The following is a 16,263-nucleotide window of genomic DNA, read 5'->3' on the forward strand; positions in this document are numbered from 1 at the left end:
CTAGCATCTCTAAAGACTGGAAGCCAGTGAAATACTAACAGTGTTCCTTCTACTTGAGTAGTACTGTGGAATTGTAAAAACTACTATTACTTGCACCGCTCTGCTCCGAGAATTCCCAAGGCCTTTACCCACAACCCGATGCTAAAAGCAAACTCCCAGGGTCTGGCTCCTACAGCCCTATCTGAAGCTCAGCCCAGCCCCAGAGCCACATGGACCCCAGACCCTTAGACAGGTGCTGACCAGAGCCATAGATGCATCTGCCTTTGTCACAGGTATCTCAGAGTCATCTCAGGTCTGAGACTACGTAAGAGAAGGGTGTAGAGAGCAGGGCCTAGCGTGGAGAGTTTGTACCTGTCATTACAGGAACACTGGATCTATACAGAAGACCTTAGCACCCTCAGGCCCATGCACCCCAACTCAGCCCAAGGAGTGGATGACATGATCCGCCTAGGGGACCTGAACGAGGCGGGTGTGGTGCACAACCTCCTGATCCGATACCAGAAGCACAAGATCTATGTGAGTTTATTGGTGCAGTGACCTTGGGGAAGCTGAGGGGTCCGGAGCTCGGCAACGTTCCTCTCTTACTCAGTGAGGTGGTCCAGGTGTTCAGGCTTTCTCAGTCTCTGATACCAATTCAAAGAAACAGGCACAGCTGGAGATGTAGCTCCGCTGGTGCTCCCCTAGAGTGCATGGAGCCCTGGGTTTGATTCCCGACCACATAAACTGGGCATGTCATGTACACCTATAAATCTCAGCACCAAGGATGTGGTGGCAGGGGTTCCTCCTCTCCTGCGTTCCTACAGGAGTCCTTCACAGGGTCCTCAGCCAGGATAACCCAGTGGCCTGTTGGGTGGTATTGGGAGGAATGGCTCTCTGGTCTCACCTCCACAGGAGCAGCGGTGCCAAGTGGGGCTTCTAGCTGGTTAAGATGTTCAAGATCCCGGGCTAAAAGCATATAGAACACGGGATGAGGGTTAGTTGGGGGCAGCAGATGTCACCCAGCCAGCCTTCACACAGGCCTTTAGTTAAAGGAGCAGGTAAAAGTTCATTTACATCGTCAACTCATTTTTTTTTTTAATCGAGCCCTTTCTAAAACCAGGTAGGGTGCTACACATTTAATGTGACTGGGAACAAGCCCCGAGAAGCTCACAGTCCTGGCAGGTGCTCCATCTTCCCAGAGGGAGGAGCTGAGCAGCCAGCTGAGAGCCGCTTTAGAGATGGTGCAGTCAAAGCAGGAGGCCCAGCCCGGCAGTACCCTCCCAGGATTGGCTGGTGCTAACTACCGCTCCCTTCCCCAGACCTACACAGGCTCCATCCTGGTGGCTGTGAACCCATTCCAGATGCTGCCCCTGTACACCCTGGAGCAAGTACAGCTCTACTACAGCCGCCACATGGGCGAACTGCCCCCGCACGTCTTCGCCATTGCCAACAGCTGCTACTTCAACATGAAGAAGAACAAGAGGGACCAGTGCTGCGTCATCAGGTGAGGCTCAGCCCTCACTCCTGCGGCAGGCGCTCAGCTACCGGCCTCTAAGCCCCAGAGGACCCAGAAAAAAACAGACACCCCTTCTCCCTAGGGCTCCCCAGGGCCTATTCTTAACTCAGGGGTTTGCCGGAACTGCTCCTAACCCCAACGACACAACCCTCAGACCTCACGAACACCCCCTCCACACCCCAAGGACGTGTTCCTCCGCATCCTAACTCACTTCCCACACCCTGAGGATATGAAGACGTGCCCTCCATACTCCGAGGTCTCTGGGGTCTGGGAGGGCCAGGTTCTTCTCTAACCCCAAGCCTGGCTCTGCTTCCCTGCTTGCCTGAGCCTAGCCTCCTTGTGCACAAACCTTCCTCCTGCTAAGGGAAAATAGGAGCGAGAATTTGGTTCTAGAGTCCCTAACTTGGTATTGTAATTATCCTTCACTTGTTCATGAGTTTGCTTATTCATTCATTCAAGATCCTTTTGTACCCCAGGTTAGAGATATAGCTTAGTTGCTAGTGCGTTTACCTCCGTGCTGAAGCGATGTGTTGAACCGGGTATAGTGGGGCACACCTATAATCCCATCACTCAGAAGGTGGGGGCAGGAGGGTCAGAAATTCAAGTTCATCCTCAGACATATAACAAAATTTAGGCCAGCCTGGGTTACATGAAACCGTTTCTCAAAAACAAAAATAAAAATGGCCAGGCCATGATGGCACATACCTTTAATCCCAGCACTTGGGAGGCAGAGGCAGGAGGGCCTTTGTGAGTTTAAAACCGGCCTGGTTTACAGTGAGAATTCCAGGACAGCCAAGGAAATACAGAGAAACCTTGTCTATAAACAAAACAAAACAAAAACTAAAATCTAAAATAAAATTAAGTTAAAATTTAAAAATAAAATAAATAATAAAGAAAAAGGTCTTATTGGCCCTCACAGTCCTAACACAGCAAACAACAGCAGGTGAAAAAAGACTCCAGCTTCCGCCTGAGGGCTCATGTCACAGAATGGTAGCATGGCAGGCCACAGAAGTTTGGGTACAGGTACTAAGAGCGTTGAAGAGATACATGACAGGCTGCTGCCTCTCTGAGTAGGGGCACCAGAACGGCATCCTAGCATAAATGCCATTTCCTGCTTCCAGTCATCCTCTGAACTGGCTTCTTCGTGTTAGGGAAGCCTCCAAGTGGAGAGGTCAAAGTTCCTTCCCACTGATGTCATAGGCGTGGATCTAAGCCCTAGGTCACATGGTTAGAAATAGAGATTGTTTGCTTTTTCGTTTTTTATTTTTTAACAGAGATTGTTTTTAAAGAAAGGAAATAAACTCCTGAGAGTGGGAGTGGGCTAGCAAGCTGGGGAAAGAAACGTGCTCTGAAAGTGCCAGGCCACGAGCCACAGAACCATAGAGTCATTTTCTTAAGCACACATTCCCCTCACGTGTAATGCCATGAGCTTTTCTCACTCACACGTGCTCTGCTGTGCGCAGCCCAGGTAGGAAGGGCTTCCGGTCTTTCTTGTCATCTGTAGCTTTCACCAGCCCTTATTTTCTGCTATAGGCTCCTAGGTAGAGAACTCTTGCAGGGCCCAGACAAGACAGGGAGGTGTCCCGGGACCTAAGTGTACTTGTCTATCCCTCCCCGCCTTGCTGCAAGAGGCCTCCTGAACAGAGCCAGGCCAAAGGGCAGGCTCCCTGGTGCCTGGCTCCTTGTGGTGATCTTCGATGGCATCTTCTTGAGTGAGCCTGGGGTGTCCTTTGCCCTGGCACCTTAGCCCTTTCTTTCTTTTCTTTTCTTTCTTTCTTTTTTTTTTTTCTGACACAGGGTTTCTCTGTGTTAGCCTTGGCTGTCCTGTACTTTCTTTGTAGATCAGGCTAGCCTCGAACTCACAGCACCCAGATTCTTAGCCCTTTCCTGGCTGCTGTAGCAGAAAGCCAGACCGGGTACTTTATAAGCAGGAGAGTGCGTGCTTCTCGAGGATGGGAGGTCTAAGTGGCACCAACCCATCTTTCATCTGATGCCGTTTTTGTTGTATTTGTTTTTCAGAGACAGCATCTTATGTAGCCCAGGGTGACCTCAAATTTTTTATATGGCTGAAGATGGCTTTGAATTTCTGATACTCCTATCTCTCTCTGTCTCCTTATGTGCTGGGATTGTAGGCACACAGCACGGGGATAGAAATCAAAGCTTTGTGTATGCTAGGCAAGTGCTGCATCCACTGAGCTACAATCCCTGGTCTCTCTCTCTCTCTCTCTCTCTCTCTCTCTCTCTCTCTCTCTCTCTCTCTCCTTCCCTCCCTCTCTCTCTCTCCCTCTCTCTCTCTCTTCCTCCCCCCTCTTCATCCCTCCCTTCCTCCCCCACCTCTCTTCCTTTCAAAACAGGGTTCCTCCTATGTAGCCCAGACTGGCCTGGAGCTTAATATATAAACTGGGCTGACTTTTGAACTCACAACAATCTGCCTGTCTCTACCTACTTAATGCTGAAGGTATAGGTGTGTCCAGTTCATACATGGCCTCTTAGTCACCTTCTGAAAGGCTGTGCCTCACCTCAGTGCTGGGAATCAAACGCATGCATGTCAAGCAAGCGCTTCTGCCCTGAGTAGGACTCCAGCCTGAAATCCTACCTCTAACATGATTACAAAGGCAGTTACATGTCACTATGAGCCCTCTGTGCTGTGGTGCACATCCCGGGTCCCAGATACTTAAGGGAATGAGGTGCAAGGGTAAGACCATGAACTCAAGATTAGCTTAAACAATATAGTGAGCCTCTGTTTTTGCTTTTTCTTTTCTTTTCCTTCCTTTCTTCCTTCTTTCCTTCCTTCTTTCCTTCCTTCCTTCCTTCCTTCCTTCCTTCCTTCCTTCCTTTCATTGTTGTTGTTGTTGTTTTGAGACAGTTTTTCTGTGTAGCATTGGCTGTCCTGGAACTCACCATGTAGATCAGGCTGGCCTCAAACTCAGAGAACTATCTGCCTGCCTCAGCCTTCTGAGTGCTGAGACTAAAGGTGTGGGCCACCGTCACCAAGCCAGTCTTTTTTTTTTTTAACATGTATTTCATTGTTGGTTTATTTGTTTTGTTTGTTTGTTTTGTTTTGTTTGTTTCATTTTGAGACTGGGTCTTCCTATGTTTTTGAGAGCTATGTCTCTCACAGCCCTGGCTGGTCTGGAACTTGCTATGTAGATCAGGCTGGCCTTGAACTCACAGAGACCCACCTGTCTCTGCCTCCTGAGTACTAGAATTAAAGGTATGCACCGTCCGCAGTGCAGCATGAGTTTGGAGTGACTAGTGAAGCCACAGAGCAAGCAGCTGGCTCTCCAGGACAGTAAGTGAGTCCCACGAGTCCTGCTGCAGGTGGCAGCTGCAGTGAGACCCCCAGTGGAGCACTGGAGGAAGAAAGGACTCACAGTTTCTTCCTGGTAGGGACAGCACCGAGGCGAGGGTGTGAGGTGCTGCTCACATTGCATCCTCAGCCGAGACACATAGAGATGTGAATGCTGGTGCTCAGCTTGATTGTTCCTTTTTGATCAGTGCAGGGCCCCAGCCGACGGAAAGCTGCCACCTATATTTAGAGTTGATCTTCCCACTTCCTAGTAATACAATCTAGATAACCTGACAGCCGCACCCAGAGGCTGGTCTCTTTGGTGATCTGAGAGCCTGTGGGGGGCTGGCAAACATTACTAATCTTAACACGGATTCTGATTCTGATGGGGTCCAGGTGACAGGTGCCACTGGCTCGAGAGGCACATTTCATCTGAATGACCCTGGATCACCTTACTTACTCTGCCAGGCAGCCCCAGAATAATAACCTAGACCATAACATGCCAAGAGTCTTTCAGCCTAGCAGGAAAGACAAGAAAATGCAACAGCCTCTACCAGGGGTGTCCGGCTTTTTTATACCATCTTCTACACATGTAGTGAGCTACAGCCTAGTTCTCCTGGACCACATGTAGCCACAAGCCACAGGTTGGGCGTGCCTGTCTCGTAGATAGTCTGAGATGCTCAGGGGACTTCAGGGCAGATGCAGTGTGGAATTTCTTTCTGGGAAAGTACGTCCTTGTCAACCTGGCCCAGAGGTGGGCCTGAGGGAAGTGGGAGGGGAGGGGGCTGGGGAGGGAGCAGAGAGGCCATTTATAGCGAGTGGAGAGGCTCTGGATGGTGGTAGCTATCTGTCTGAGGCCTCCCCGCCCCCGCCCCCTTACTCTCTGGCAGTGGCGAGTCTGGGGCCGGGAAGACCGAGACCACAAAGCTCATCCTTCAGTTCCTGGCTACAGTCAGCGGCCAGCACTCGTGGATCGAGCAGCAGGTCCTTGAGGCCAACCCCATCCTGGAAGGTAAGCTATGCTCCTGAGGACTTGGATGGAAATGACCCTCTCCGTGTGTGGTAGCCATGGGTAGCCATGACACAAGTCACGACCTTCAAACAAGGGTGGGGTGAGCAGGCATGTGTGTGGTCCCCAGGGAGCATGAAGAGGATGAGCGATTACTATAAACACCCATGATGAGTGTTTGCCAGATAAACAGAGTATGTCAGCCAGAAATAGCAGCATACGCCTGCAGTCCTAACTCTGGGGAGGTCAAGGCCAGGGGGTCTTGAATTTGAGGCCTGGACTACATTTGAAAAACCTCTACTTCAGTAAAACAAAACACAGAGGCTAAAGAGATGTGTTAGCTGGGAAAATGCTTGCCGTATAAGCACGAGGACCCAAACTCAATGCCCAGCACCTACATGAAAACCAGACATGGCGGCACTTGTAATCCTGGCATAGGAGAAGCAGACAGGTAGATTTCTGGGGCTCAGTGACGGGCCAGGCAAGCCTAATTGGTGAGCCCGTGAGGAGTGTAGGGTTAGAAGGACTGTGGCTTTGAGGACAACCTATCTTTAAAAACAGATTTACTGATCGTTCTGTGCGCGTTTATGTGTGTGTAGCGTGAACATGTGTGAGTGTGTGAAGGGATGTGTACACTTGCGCATGTGCATATGGAGACCTGGCAGGGGCAGGGGGTGGGATATTATATGCCTTGTATGTGTGGGTGCCTGAGAAGCCAGGAAAGGCTGTCAAATACCTTGGAGCTAGAGTTACGGACAGTTGCGAGCCACCAAATGTGGTGCTGGAAACCAAGCTCTAGCGCTCTTACCTGCTGAGCCCTTCCCCAGGCTCTACCTTGATTTCTGATAGAGGGTTTCTCACTGAGCCTGAAGCTCACCCATTGGCGAGACCCAGGGACCCTCCTGCTTCTGCCTTCTCATCACAGGCACACACGCACGAGAGCCCTCTCAGTATTCCTGCATTATTGTCACTGTCATTACTAAACGTTCAATACGAATGACTTCATTTTTTCCTCTGACAGTTTTCACAGTCCCATGGGTCACACGAGAAGCCTGCGGTACTTTGGGTCCATGCTGTAACTGCATATCTCCTTCTATAGCCATCTGCTCCTCCTAGGGTGGAGTCAGCCCCTGCCACTCACGCTTTCCATCCCATTTCTCTGCTCTTGTCTTCTCTGCTCTTCTCTTCTCTTCCTCTTCCACCTCTTCCTTCTCCCCGCCTCTCCCCTTTATGATTACTATATTTACAACATTTCCACCTTCCCCTCTCCTTCCCCTAGGTCCTATCATGCCCCCTAACTCCCCGTTAGATTCATGACCTCTTCTATACTTACTTTTTACATTTTATTCGTTCTTATTTTATGTGCACAAGTGATTTGCCTACATGTGTGCCTTTGCACCATATTTATGCGGTGCTTACAGAGACCAGAAGAGGGTTTTAGAGTCCCTGAAGCTGGGGTTACAGATGGTTTCAGGCCACATGTGGGTGCTGGGAATCAAACCCAGGTCCTCTGAAAAAACAGTCCATGTTTTTAACTGCTGAGCGGTTTCTCCAACCTCATCTTGTTTAATTGTGTGCATATGTGTGTGCTTGTGTGTGTGTTTGTGTGTGTAAATATAAGATGCTGGGTCTACTTAGTGTTACATGTATGTATATGTATTTTGGGCTGATCACTTAAGAAGCACATTTGCTCTGTTGGTCCTCAGAAGCCTCCTTGCCTCCTCTTGGCTCCTACATTAGGCATTCTCAGATTCTGAGCCTAGCATTCACAGCTGTAAGCCACCTAGCCTACCCATTTGGCCAGCCCTCTTTCCTGTTTTCTTGGGTCTACAATCAGCCAGATCCCTATACTACAGGGACCCCCTGTCCCTTGCCTGCCATGTCTACCTAGATAACCTTCCTCAGCCTTCAATTACTTGTAGGCGCTCCACCGTCAGGTTTTAGACTAGGGGCTTTTTGAGCCATGTTTACCTGAAACAGCCTCTTTCTCACGATTCTGAGAAGGAAATACCAACTCCCCTACAAAAAGCCTGGCCGTGAATGTCTAACTTCCTCACTGGCTCCCTGGATGCCCGGATTCCCGTTCTCACTTCCCAAGGGAGTTTACAGGCTCAGACCAAAGACCCCAGGATGGCTGCTCAACTGGACGTGCTCCCCTCTTACCTTCCCCAGACATGGGCTACTCCTCAACTATGTGACAGGAACTCCCTTCTCTGAGACCTATAAAAAGATATCCCCCCCACCTGCTCTGCCACGTGGATCTGAGCTCTCCTCAAGGCATCTGACATGCTGTCTCTCTGCAGCGTTGGGGCCATGCTGTCTGTCTATGCATTAATAGCTCTTCCAACGAACTCCGCCCCTCAAAGGATAACCACCTCACTGTTGATCCTTGAACCCCAGATTCCAGACCTTTCATCCACTTCCTCTGAGAACCTACCCAGATGGCCCCTAAATAAATGGGAATTTTCTCCTCCCTGCTCCCGTTGGGGGCACCTCCCTTTTGCCTTCAGCCTTTGGCAATGCCAAGACCATCCGCAATGACAACTCCAGCCGCTTCGGGAAGTACATTGACATCCATTTCAACTCTAGCGGGGTGATCGAGGGCGCCAGCATCGAGCACTTCCTTCTGGAGAAGTCCAGGGTCTGCCGACAGGTAAGACGCTACCACCCACTAGGGCTTCCTCCCTGTCACCCTCCTCCTGCCTCTGTCACCTCACAGGCTCCACGTGCTTCTAATATTGCTGCAAAGGGAACAATTGAATTTTCTCAGCTTTCAATTTCTTGTCCATATAACTTGTATATATATATATATATATATATATATATATATATATATATATATGTGTGTGTGTGTGTGTGTGTGTGTGTGTGTGTGTGTGTGTGTGGTGTATACACATATACATGTTTGTGTGGGTGCAGATACATGTGTGTATATGTTTGTGTGACAGCTAGACAGTCAATGCTGAATGTGTTCTTCTGTCACTCTCTATCTTATGTTTGGATACAGAGTCGTTCACTGTATCTCAGGCTCACTGATTCAACAAGACTAGCTGGCCAGCAAGCCCCAGGGATCCAGTTTCTGTCAACCCAGCATTAAGATTACAGGTGTATACCACCACATTCAGCTTTTCATATGCATAGTGGGGACTTGAACTCCTATCCTTGTGCCTGCACGGCAAGTACTTTACCAAATGAGCCATATCCCTAGTCCTAACATGTTTCTCTCTCTTAAAAAACAAAACAAGCCGGGCGTGGTGGCGCATGTCTTTAATCCCAGCACTTGGGAGGTAGAGGCAGGTGAATCGCTATGATTTTGAGGCCAGCCTGGTCTACAAAGTGAGTCCAAGACAGCCAAGGCTACACAGTGAAACCCTGTTTCAAAAAAAACCAAGCGAAAACACATTTACCTGAAACAGTCTCTTTCTCACGATTCTGAGAAGGAAATACCACCCTACAAAAAGCCTGGCCGTGAATGGCTAACTCCCTCACTGGCTCCCTGGATGCCTGGATTCCCATTCTCACTTCCCAAGGGAGTTTACAGGCTCAGACCAAAGACCCCAGGATGGCTGCTCAACTGGACGTGCTCCCCTCTTACTTTCCCCAGACGTGGGCTACTCCTCAACAAACAAACAGACAAGCACAACAACTTGCTATGTAATCACAGGCAACTTTGAACTTCTGATCTTCTCTTCATCCACGTAATTCCCCTCCCCCACCTTCTTTGGAGCCTACCATGCCTCACCTCCACTGGAGTTAACTCCAAGGCATAAGTTAAGATGCTGTGGGAGCTGTGGCAGGGGGACCTGGATAACAGTAAAGAAGACAATGGACCAGGACTGTGGATGCAGAGGCAGGAGGATGCCTGGGGTGTGCTGGCCAGCTAGCCTGACCTACTTTGCTTGGTTGTAGGCCAGTAAGAGACTCTGTCTCAAAAAACAAGGTAGACTCCCAAGGAACTACATCCAAGGCTGCCCTATGGCCTCCATATTCATGCTTGTATATGCATACCTGCACACACAGGAAGACACATACATAAACCACACCATGTACAGATACATTATATAAATGAATTTAAGTTCTAGAACAAAGACAAACTCTGAAGGGCGTCTGTGGAGGGGAAAGTGGTGATTTTGAGGAGGGGGAGAGGCAAGGTGGAAAGAAAGCTTATTTCATGATAACACATGCTAACGACAGTCTGAATTTTCACAGTGAGGATGCGGTCATAAATAGTATCTGCAAATGCCATGTCTGCATAATACCGTGGCCATTGGCTCTCTAGACGGTCACTTAGTGACTATAAATTCCATGAAATCATGAGTTATAGAGCCCTGTATGGCTTTCTGACCTAGGGAGTGAGGTCAAGATAAATCTAATGTCGGGGCTGGAGAGATGGTTCAGAGGTTAAGAGCACTGTCTGCTCTTCTAAAGGTCCTGAGTTCAATTCCCAGCAACCACATGGTGGCTCATAACCAGCTATAATCAAATCTGGTGCCCTCTTCTGGCCTGTAGGCACACATGGGAGCATAGTATTGGATAAATAATAAATAAATAAAAATTAAAAAAAGATAAATCTAATGTCAGGTTAGCCTCTTGGCTCATGGTACTCAGAATCCTCTGCTTCTTGGAACATAGGCAACCTAGGGGTACAGGCTGGTCCTTGGGTAAATGCCACATGCACACAGGACTGGGAGTTCTTCAAGCAGAAACTGCAGACGTTCTGAGGGTCTTGCTCATGTGTCTCTTTTGATGCTTTCCTCCTAGGCTGCAGAGGAACGTAACTACCACATTTTCTACTGCATGCTGATGGGGATGAGCCAGGAAGAGAAGAAACTTCTGGGTCTGGGCATGCCCTCTGAGTACCACTACCTGACCATGGTGAGCTCCCCTGTTCCTTTTCCCAACTTGCTCCTCAAAAGCCAAGGGAGAAAAGGAAGGGCTAGCACATGTTCAGCCCTCAGTCTTGGCTGCTGAGATGCTTATCCCCTAGCTGGGCCCTGAGGTGAGTGCTAGGTCCCTTGGCCTCCCATCTGGAAACAGCTTTAGGACCACTTTTGTGGCCTGCCCCCTATTTCCCTTTTGCACCATGGACTCCTGGAACCCCAAACTAAGGCTCTGGTCCTTTCCCACATACCCAATTTTCTGAATCCCTCCAGGCCTACAAGAGGCTCCCAGCACAATGGGCAATGGATAATTATCCACAGACCCTTAAACCCATCCTTGTAGGTTCCCCCAGACTATAAGCTCTCAGAACACAAGCCTTGCTCACCCAATCCTTCCTTTCTAGGACTGTGAGATTCAAGCAGCTATGGGCTTGCATTAGTTAAGAAGGGGGCGACTTATTGTACCCCTTGGATCACTCTCTTATATTACCCCTCTCCCATGGTCACTACCCCAAATACTTCACCAGTCCTTTCCTAGATGTGGCAGTAGTTTTCTTTTGGGTTGTCCCTATGACCAGCTTTGATCTCTAATCTATCATCTGCTTGCAGCTAAGGAGATCTCGCAGTGCAAACCCCTCTGATAGGAATTAGTTATTATAATTTCACTACCTTTGGCACAATTTCATACTTCTCCAGGATCTGACCCTCCTTGCAGCTGCCCTTGGACCCCACCTCCCAACTCTGTCCCACTGCCCTATGCCCGGTGAAGGTCCAGCTCAGATACTTTCTTCAGGGAGCCTCTCTCTACCTCCCAGTAGGGCTAGGTACAGCCTCTTTGGCCTTAGCATTGATAATAGCTAAGGGTCATTGGCCTCTAACCTGCCCCTCTTAGATGTATAGTAGCTATGGAGAACTGCAGATTGTTAGTTGGGAACACAGGTCTCACTATACATTCAGCCTTGAGAAGTGCTTCCTATGGGAATGAGCTCTCGGTGTTCCCTGGAGACTGGCCTGGCAGGCTCAAGATGGATGGATGACAAGTAGAGGCCCAGAGAAGGGACTCACTTCACTCACAGGTCACATAAAGCAAAGCCAGATGTGCTTTAGCTGTGGTGCCACCAGAGCTGTCAGGGTCAGAGCCTGGACTAGCAAGCTGGGCTTAGCCACCTGTCCTCAATGAGCTAAGTAAACAGACAAGGGACTGTGGACACATCAAAGAAAGGAGATATATTCAATGTGGCTACACTGGCTAGAGGCACAACAAAGTGTCCTCCAGGGTGGTCTGTACAGGAAATATAGGTTTCAATGGACGGCAAGAGCCACGCACAACTAAGCAGGCTTGTCTCAGCTCCAGTCCTCCTAAGAGGTGGTCGGCCAAGCAGTCAGAACTGAGTGAACTCTCTTCTCAGGAGACAGTCTCCCCCTCTAGCTGGCACTAAGCCTTTTCCTTCTTTGGGATGAAATCTCTGGAGAAATACCGGTTTTCTGGGCTCCATTGTTTCAACAGTCTGAAGCTACATGAAGGGCCCAAGTGTCTGTCTAGAATCTCTCCATGTGGCTTTGCCTCTGGAGAGCCCTTGATTTGTCTGCTAGGCATGGACACATGATTCCTGCCCTTCAGACTCCACCCAGAGCTTTTACAATGACTTTTCAGGGACTTTTAACTAAGTTTCTGAGCTGTCTTGGCTTTGCCGGCTCCGGGATGGAGAAGGTGAGATTGGGGGCAGCTCTATCAGCTGACGTGTCCTGTTTTGTTAGGGGAACTGCACATCCTATGAGGGGCTCAGTGATGCCAAGGACTACGCACACGTTCGCTCGGCCATGAAGATCCTCCACTTCTCAGACTCGGAGAACTGGGACATCAGCAAGCTGCTGGCAGCCATCCTCCACCTGGGGAATGTGGGGTTTATGGGTAATGTTGGTTTTGTCTTGATAACATCCCTGGGGAGGAAGAGTAGAGAGACAGGGATAGCAGGGGAAAGATGTCTCTGGGTCTCTGTGCCAGAAGGATCATGTGATCTGACTGAGTTTTGGAAAACTACATCCTAAGCATGTGGCTGTGACTTTGCAGTCCTAACAGGTTCAAGCAGAAGATCCTGTAGATCTTCTACAGGTAAAGAATCCTACAGGTAGCCTCTACAGGTAAAGAATCAGGCTGTGGGCTGAGGAGAGAGGTATCAGTAAGGTGCCTGCTGTGCAAGCATAAGGCCCTGAGTTTGAAACCCCTGGGCCCGTGGAAAAAGCAAGGCATGGTGGCATGTGCCTGCGATTCCAGTGGTAGGGAGGCAGAGGCAGAAAGATCCTGGACCTCACTGACAGGCTGGTCTAGCTGAAACCATGAGCTCCAGTACAGTGAGAGAGTCTGTCTCAAAAAAGAAAATACAATGAAGACACACAAAATACTTTTTTTTTTTTATTTAAAGAATCAGGTCAGTCACCAGGCATGGTGCCGCACGCCTTTAATCCCAGCACTCGGGTGGCAGAGGCAGGCGGATCGACTTGAGTTCGAGGCCAGCCTGGTCTACAAAGGGAGTCCAGGACAGCCAAGGCTACACAGAGAGACTCTGTCTCAAAAAACCTTTAAAAAAAAAAAAGTAGGCATGGCATGAGGAGGTAGACATGGTTGTGGAAGACCTGCCGGGCTCAGAGCATCAAATACAGAGACCATGGCAACAGGGATCTTAGATACAGTAAAACTCAGGGCCTGGGGGCTGGGGAGATGGCTCGGTCAGCAAATGTTTGCCGCGCATTAGAGGGATTGAGTTTGGATATCTGGAAGCCACATTAAAGGCCAGTATGCCCCTTAATCCCAGTGCTGGGGAGACAGAGACAGGGGGAACCCCTCAGGCTCACCAGCAGTCAGTCCAGCTATATTGGGTGTCTCAAAAAAGTAAGGCGGAGTTTGTAACTCTAGTGATGAGTGAAGGGTGGTGGCTTTGACAGGCAGCTGCCCAGAGCTCTTGGTGAAAGAAACCCAGCACTGATGTTTGGCCTTCATATTTACATGTATGCACATGTAAATGCACTGAAATCTACACACGAATGCATTACACTACATGGATTCATATATGTACACATGCACGTACATTACATGGATTCATATATGTACACATGCACATACATTACACTCAACGTACATGAACATAAACACAAAAATATGAGGTGGAGAGTGATCAAGGGTGCCACCTGTTGACCTCTGGTCACACACATGTGCACACAAAGGGACATGTAAACTCACACCTCCTAAGTGTCATAGGGACATAATGTAGGTAATAAAAATATAACAAAAAAACCCCAACAAAATGGTTTTCATAAAACTGTGTGTGTGTGTGTGTGATGGCTGGCATTGAGCCCAGATTCTTATGCACACTAGGCAAGCATCCTACCACTATGCTACATCCTCAGTTCTCACAGCTTTTAGGCAGACATGTCTGAGGTGGACAGTGGCTCCAAGAGGAGGAACCCGAAGGAGAGATGTAGTCAAGAGCCTGCCGCTCACAGCTGGTGCTCCACTAATACATCACCCGACTGCGCAAACACAAATGTCTGGGCTACTAGAGACAGTATAGTGCGGCTAAGGAAGCTGGCAGTCTGCCTCCCCTGATAACAGATCCCAGTCAGGCTCACGAGGGCCAGGGTCTGCTCAGTATCTGAACTAAGCCCCATGACCTAGCCAGATACAGGGGACCAGGGCCAGTTTCACTGACTCAGCTAAGCTGAAAATGACTGGTGCTCAGTGGGATGTTCACTCTCCTGGGAGAGGGTCACCTAAGCAGTGTTTGCTAAGTTGTAAACACAGGGCTGCCGAGAGCCCCAGGCTTCCTGATCCCTCTGTCTGTCACCTCAGATTTCTCTCTCAAGGTTACTGCTTCTCCCCGCAGCTGCAGTCTTTGAGAACCTGGATTCCTCGGATGTGATGGAGACCCCAGCCTTTCCCTTTGCAATGAAATTGCTAGAGGTATTAGGTCTTTATCTCTGCTGGTCCAGATTGTTGTGACAGACCTTGGGGGCCTAGGCTGACAGAGCCCAAAAATCCGGTTCTCATATCCCTGTCCAGTTCCCCACATGTGTCCCCTACACTCTCCCAGGCTCTGAGCCCATCTGCATACCGTGGAATCCCGAGAGCAAGAACCAAGGAGGGGGGCAGGGTGAGATGAAACAGCTGAAGTGACCCAGTGAACTTTGGTGATCTTCTTTCTGTACCGTCTCCACCTTCCAGTGGCTCTATTCTCAGCACCTTCTCTTTTAACCCACCCACCCACTTCCTGGGGTCTCCTCTCGGGCTCCAAACCCCATATACATCAGAATATATTTTGTGATTTTTCCCCCCTCTGGTCCAAATTAGTCTGCAGTTCAGCATAGAAGGTCCCAGAAAGCAAAAGAAATGCTCACAAACTCAGTCATGTCCTAAAGCCCCACTTCCAAGCATCATTGACACATATATTTGGGGATCATGTGTCCAACGTAGAAACTCAGGGACACACATTCAAACTTTGTTTGGCTCAAGCCAGCTTTATCTTCTCTGCATGGTGGGGAGGGCCCACTCCCCTCCAACCTCCCCTTGCTTCTTTTGGTTTTCAGCCTCCAGGAAGCTCAGGGGTGGGGGCAGGGGGCGGGCTGTGATTTTAGTTGGGGCACAGCAAGGTTTGGCCTCAGAGCTCTTCCTGCCCCAGCCTGTTCCCAAGGTCCAGGAAAGCAGCGCGTTCAAGTTTACCAACAGGCAGTCATCCATAAACATTGTACAAGGTACTCATGATGCCAAGGCTGTGACCTTCCTGGGCCTGGTTTTGGCCCAGAGCATTTCCCACCATCAAGGGGTCTTTGGTCGCAAGAGGGACTGGGAACAGGTGCGAGTCCCAAGCCGCACAGGTGCGATGCAGCCCCACTCTCTTCCCAGGTGCAGCACCAGGCTCTCCGAGACTGTTTGATCAAGCACACAATCCCCATCCGCGGAGAATATGTCTCCAGGCCTTTGAACATTGCACAGGCTGCAGACAGGAGGGATGCCTTTGTCAAGGTACAGAGTCACAGAGCCAGGCAGAACAGAGATGGATGGGCAGGTCCCAGCTTTTGGGGGCAACATCCCTTGGGAAGTCAGGGTCACCAATCTGAATGCAGCCTTTCTGGGTGAAGCTGGAGAGGTAATGGCTTCTTCTCTGCCTCAGGGACCAAAGTGTCACCCTGTGTCTCCCCAGGGCATCTATGGGCATCTCTTCCTGTGGATTGTCAAGAAGATCAATGCTGCAATCTTCACACCACCAGGCCAGGATCCCAAAAATGTGCGGAGGTCCATTGGTCTCCTGGACATATTTGGCTTTGAAAACTTCCAGAACAATAGGTATAGAGATGTCAACCTACATTACTTCCGAAAATAGCAGGTGAAAGGCTACAAAGATGGCTCAGCCAGTAAAGTGCTTGCTATTCAGACTTTGGTTTTCTACTTCAGGGCTCTGGAAAAAGATGGGTATGGTGGCACATGTTTGTAATGCCAGTGCTGGCTAGCCAGGCTAGCTGAATTGGTAAGGAGACCCAGTCTCAAAAAGCAAAGATGGATGGCATCAAAGACCAATATCTGAGGTTGATTCCACAT

The 16,263-nt window shown here is 49.5% G+C and overlaps 1 protein-coding gene across 1 annotated transcript in view; it reads left to right on the forward strand.

Annotated features, from left to right (window-relative positions):
• The window catches only part of MYO7B (myosin VIIB), a 72,234-nt gene that overhangs the window by 11,707 nt on the left and 44,264 nt on the right, over positions 1 to 16,263 (forward strand). The window contains exons 4-12 of the mRNA XM_084779625.1: positions 364 to 516; positions 1,299 to 1,483; positions 5,675 to 5,796; positions 8,304 to 8,446; positions 10,555 to 10,668; positions 12,432 to 12,585; positions 14,555 to 14,631; positions 15,571 to 15,690; positions 15,869 to 16,011. Coding sequence (XP_084635751.1) covers positions 364 to 516; positions 1,299 to 1,483; positions 5,675 to 5,796; positions 8,304 to 8,446; positions 10,555 to 10,668; positions 12,432 to 12,585; positions 14,555 to 14,631; positions 15,571 to 15,690; positions 15,869 to 16,011 — 1,211 coding nt within the window. The remainder of the gene's footprint in view (positions 1 to 363; positions 517 to 1,298; positions 1,484 to 5,674; positions 5,797 to 8,303; positions 8,447 to 10,554; positions 10,669 to 12,431; positions 12,586 to 14,554; positions 14,632 to 15,570; positions 15,691 to 15,868; positions 16,012 to 16,263) is intronic.

Source organism: Acomys minous (genome assembly GCF_964271855.1).
Source record: "Acomys minous genome assembly, chromosome: 4".
In the NCBI taxonomy this organism is placed as follows: domain Eukaryota; kingdom Metazoa; phylum Chordata; class Mammalia; order Rodentia; family Muridae; genus Acomys; species Acomys minous.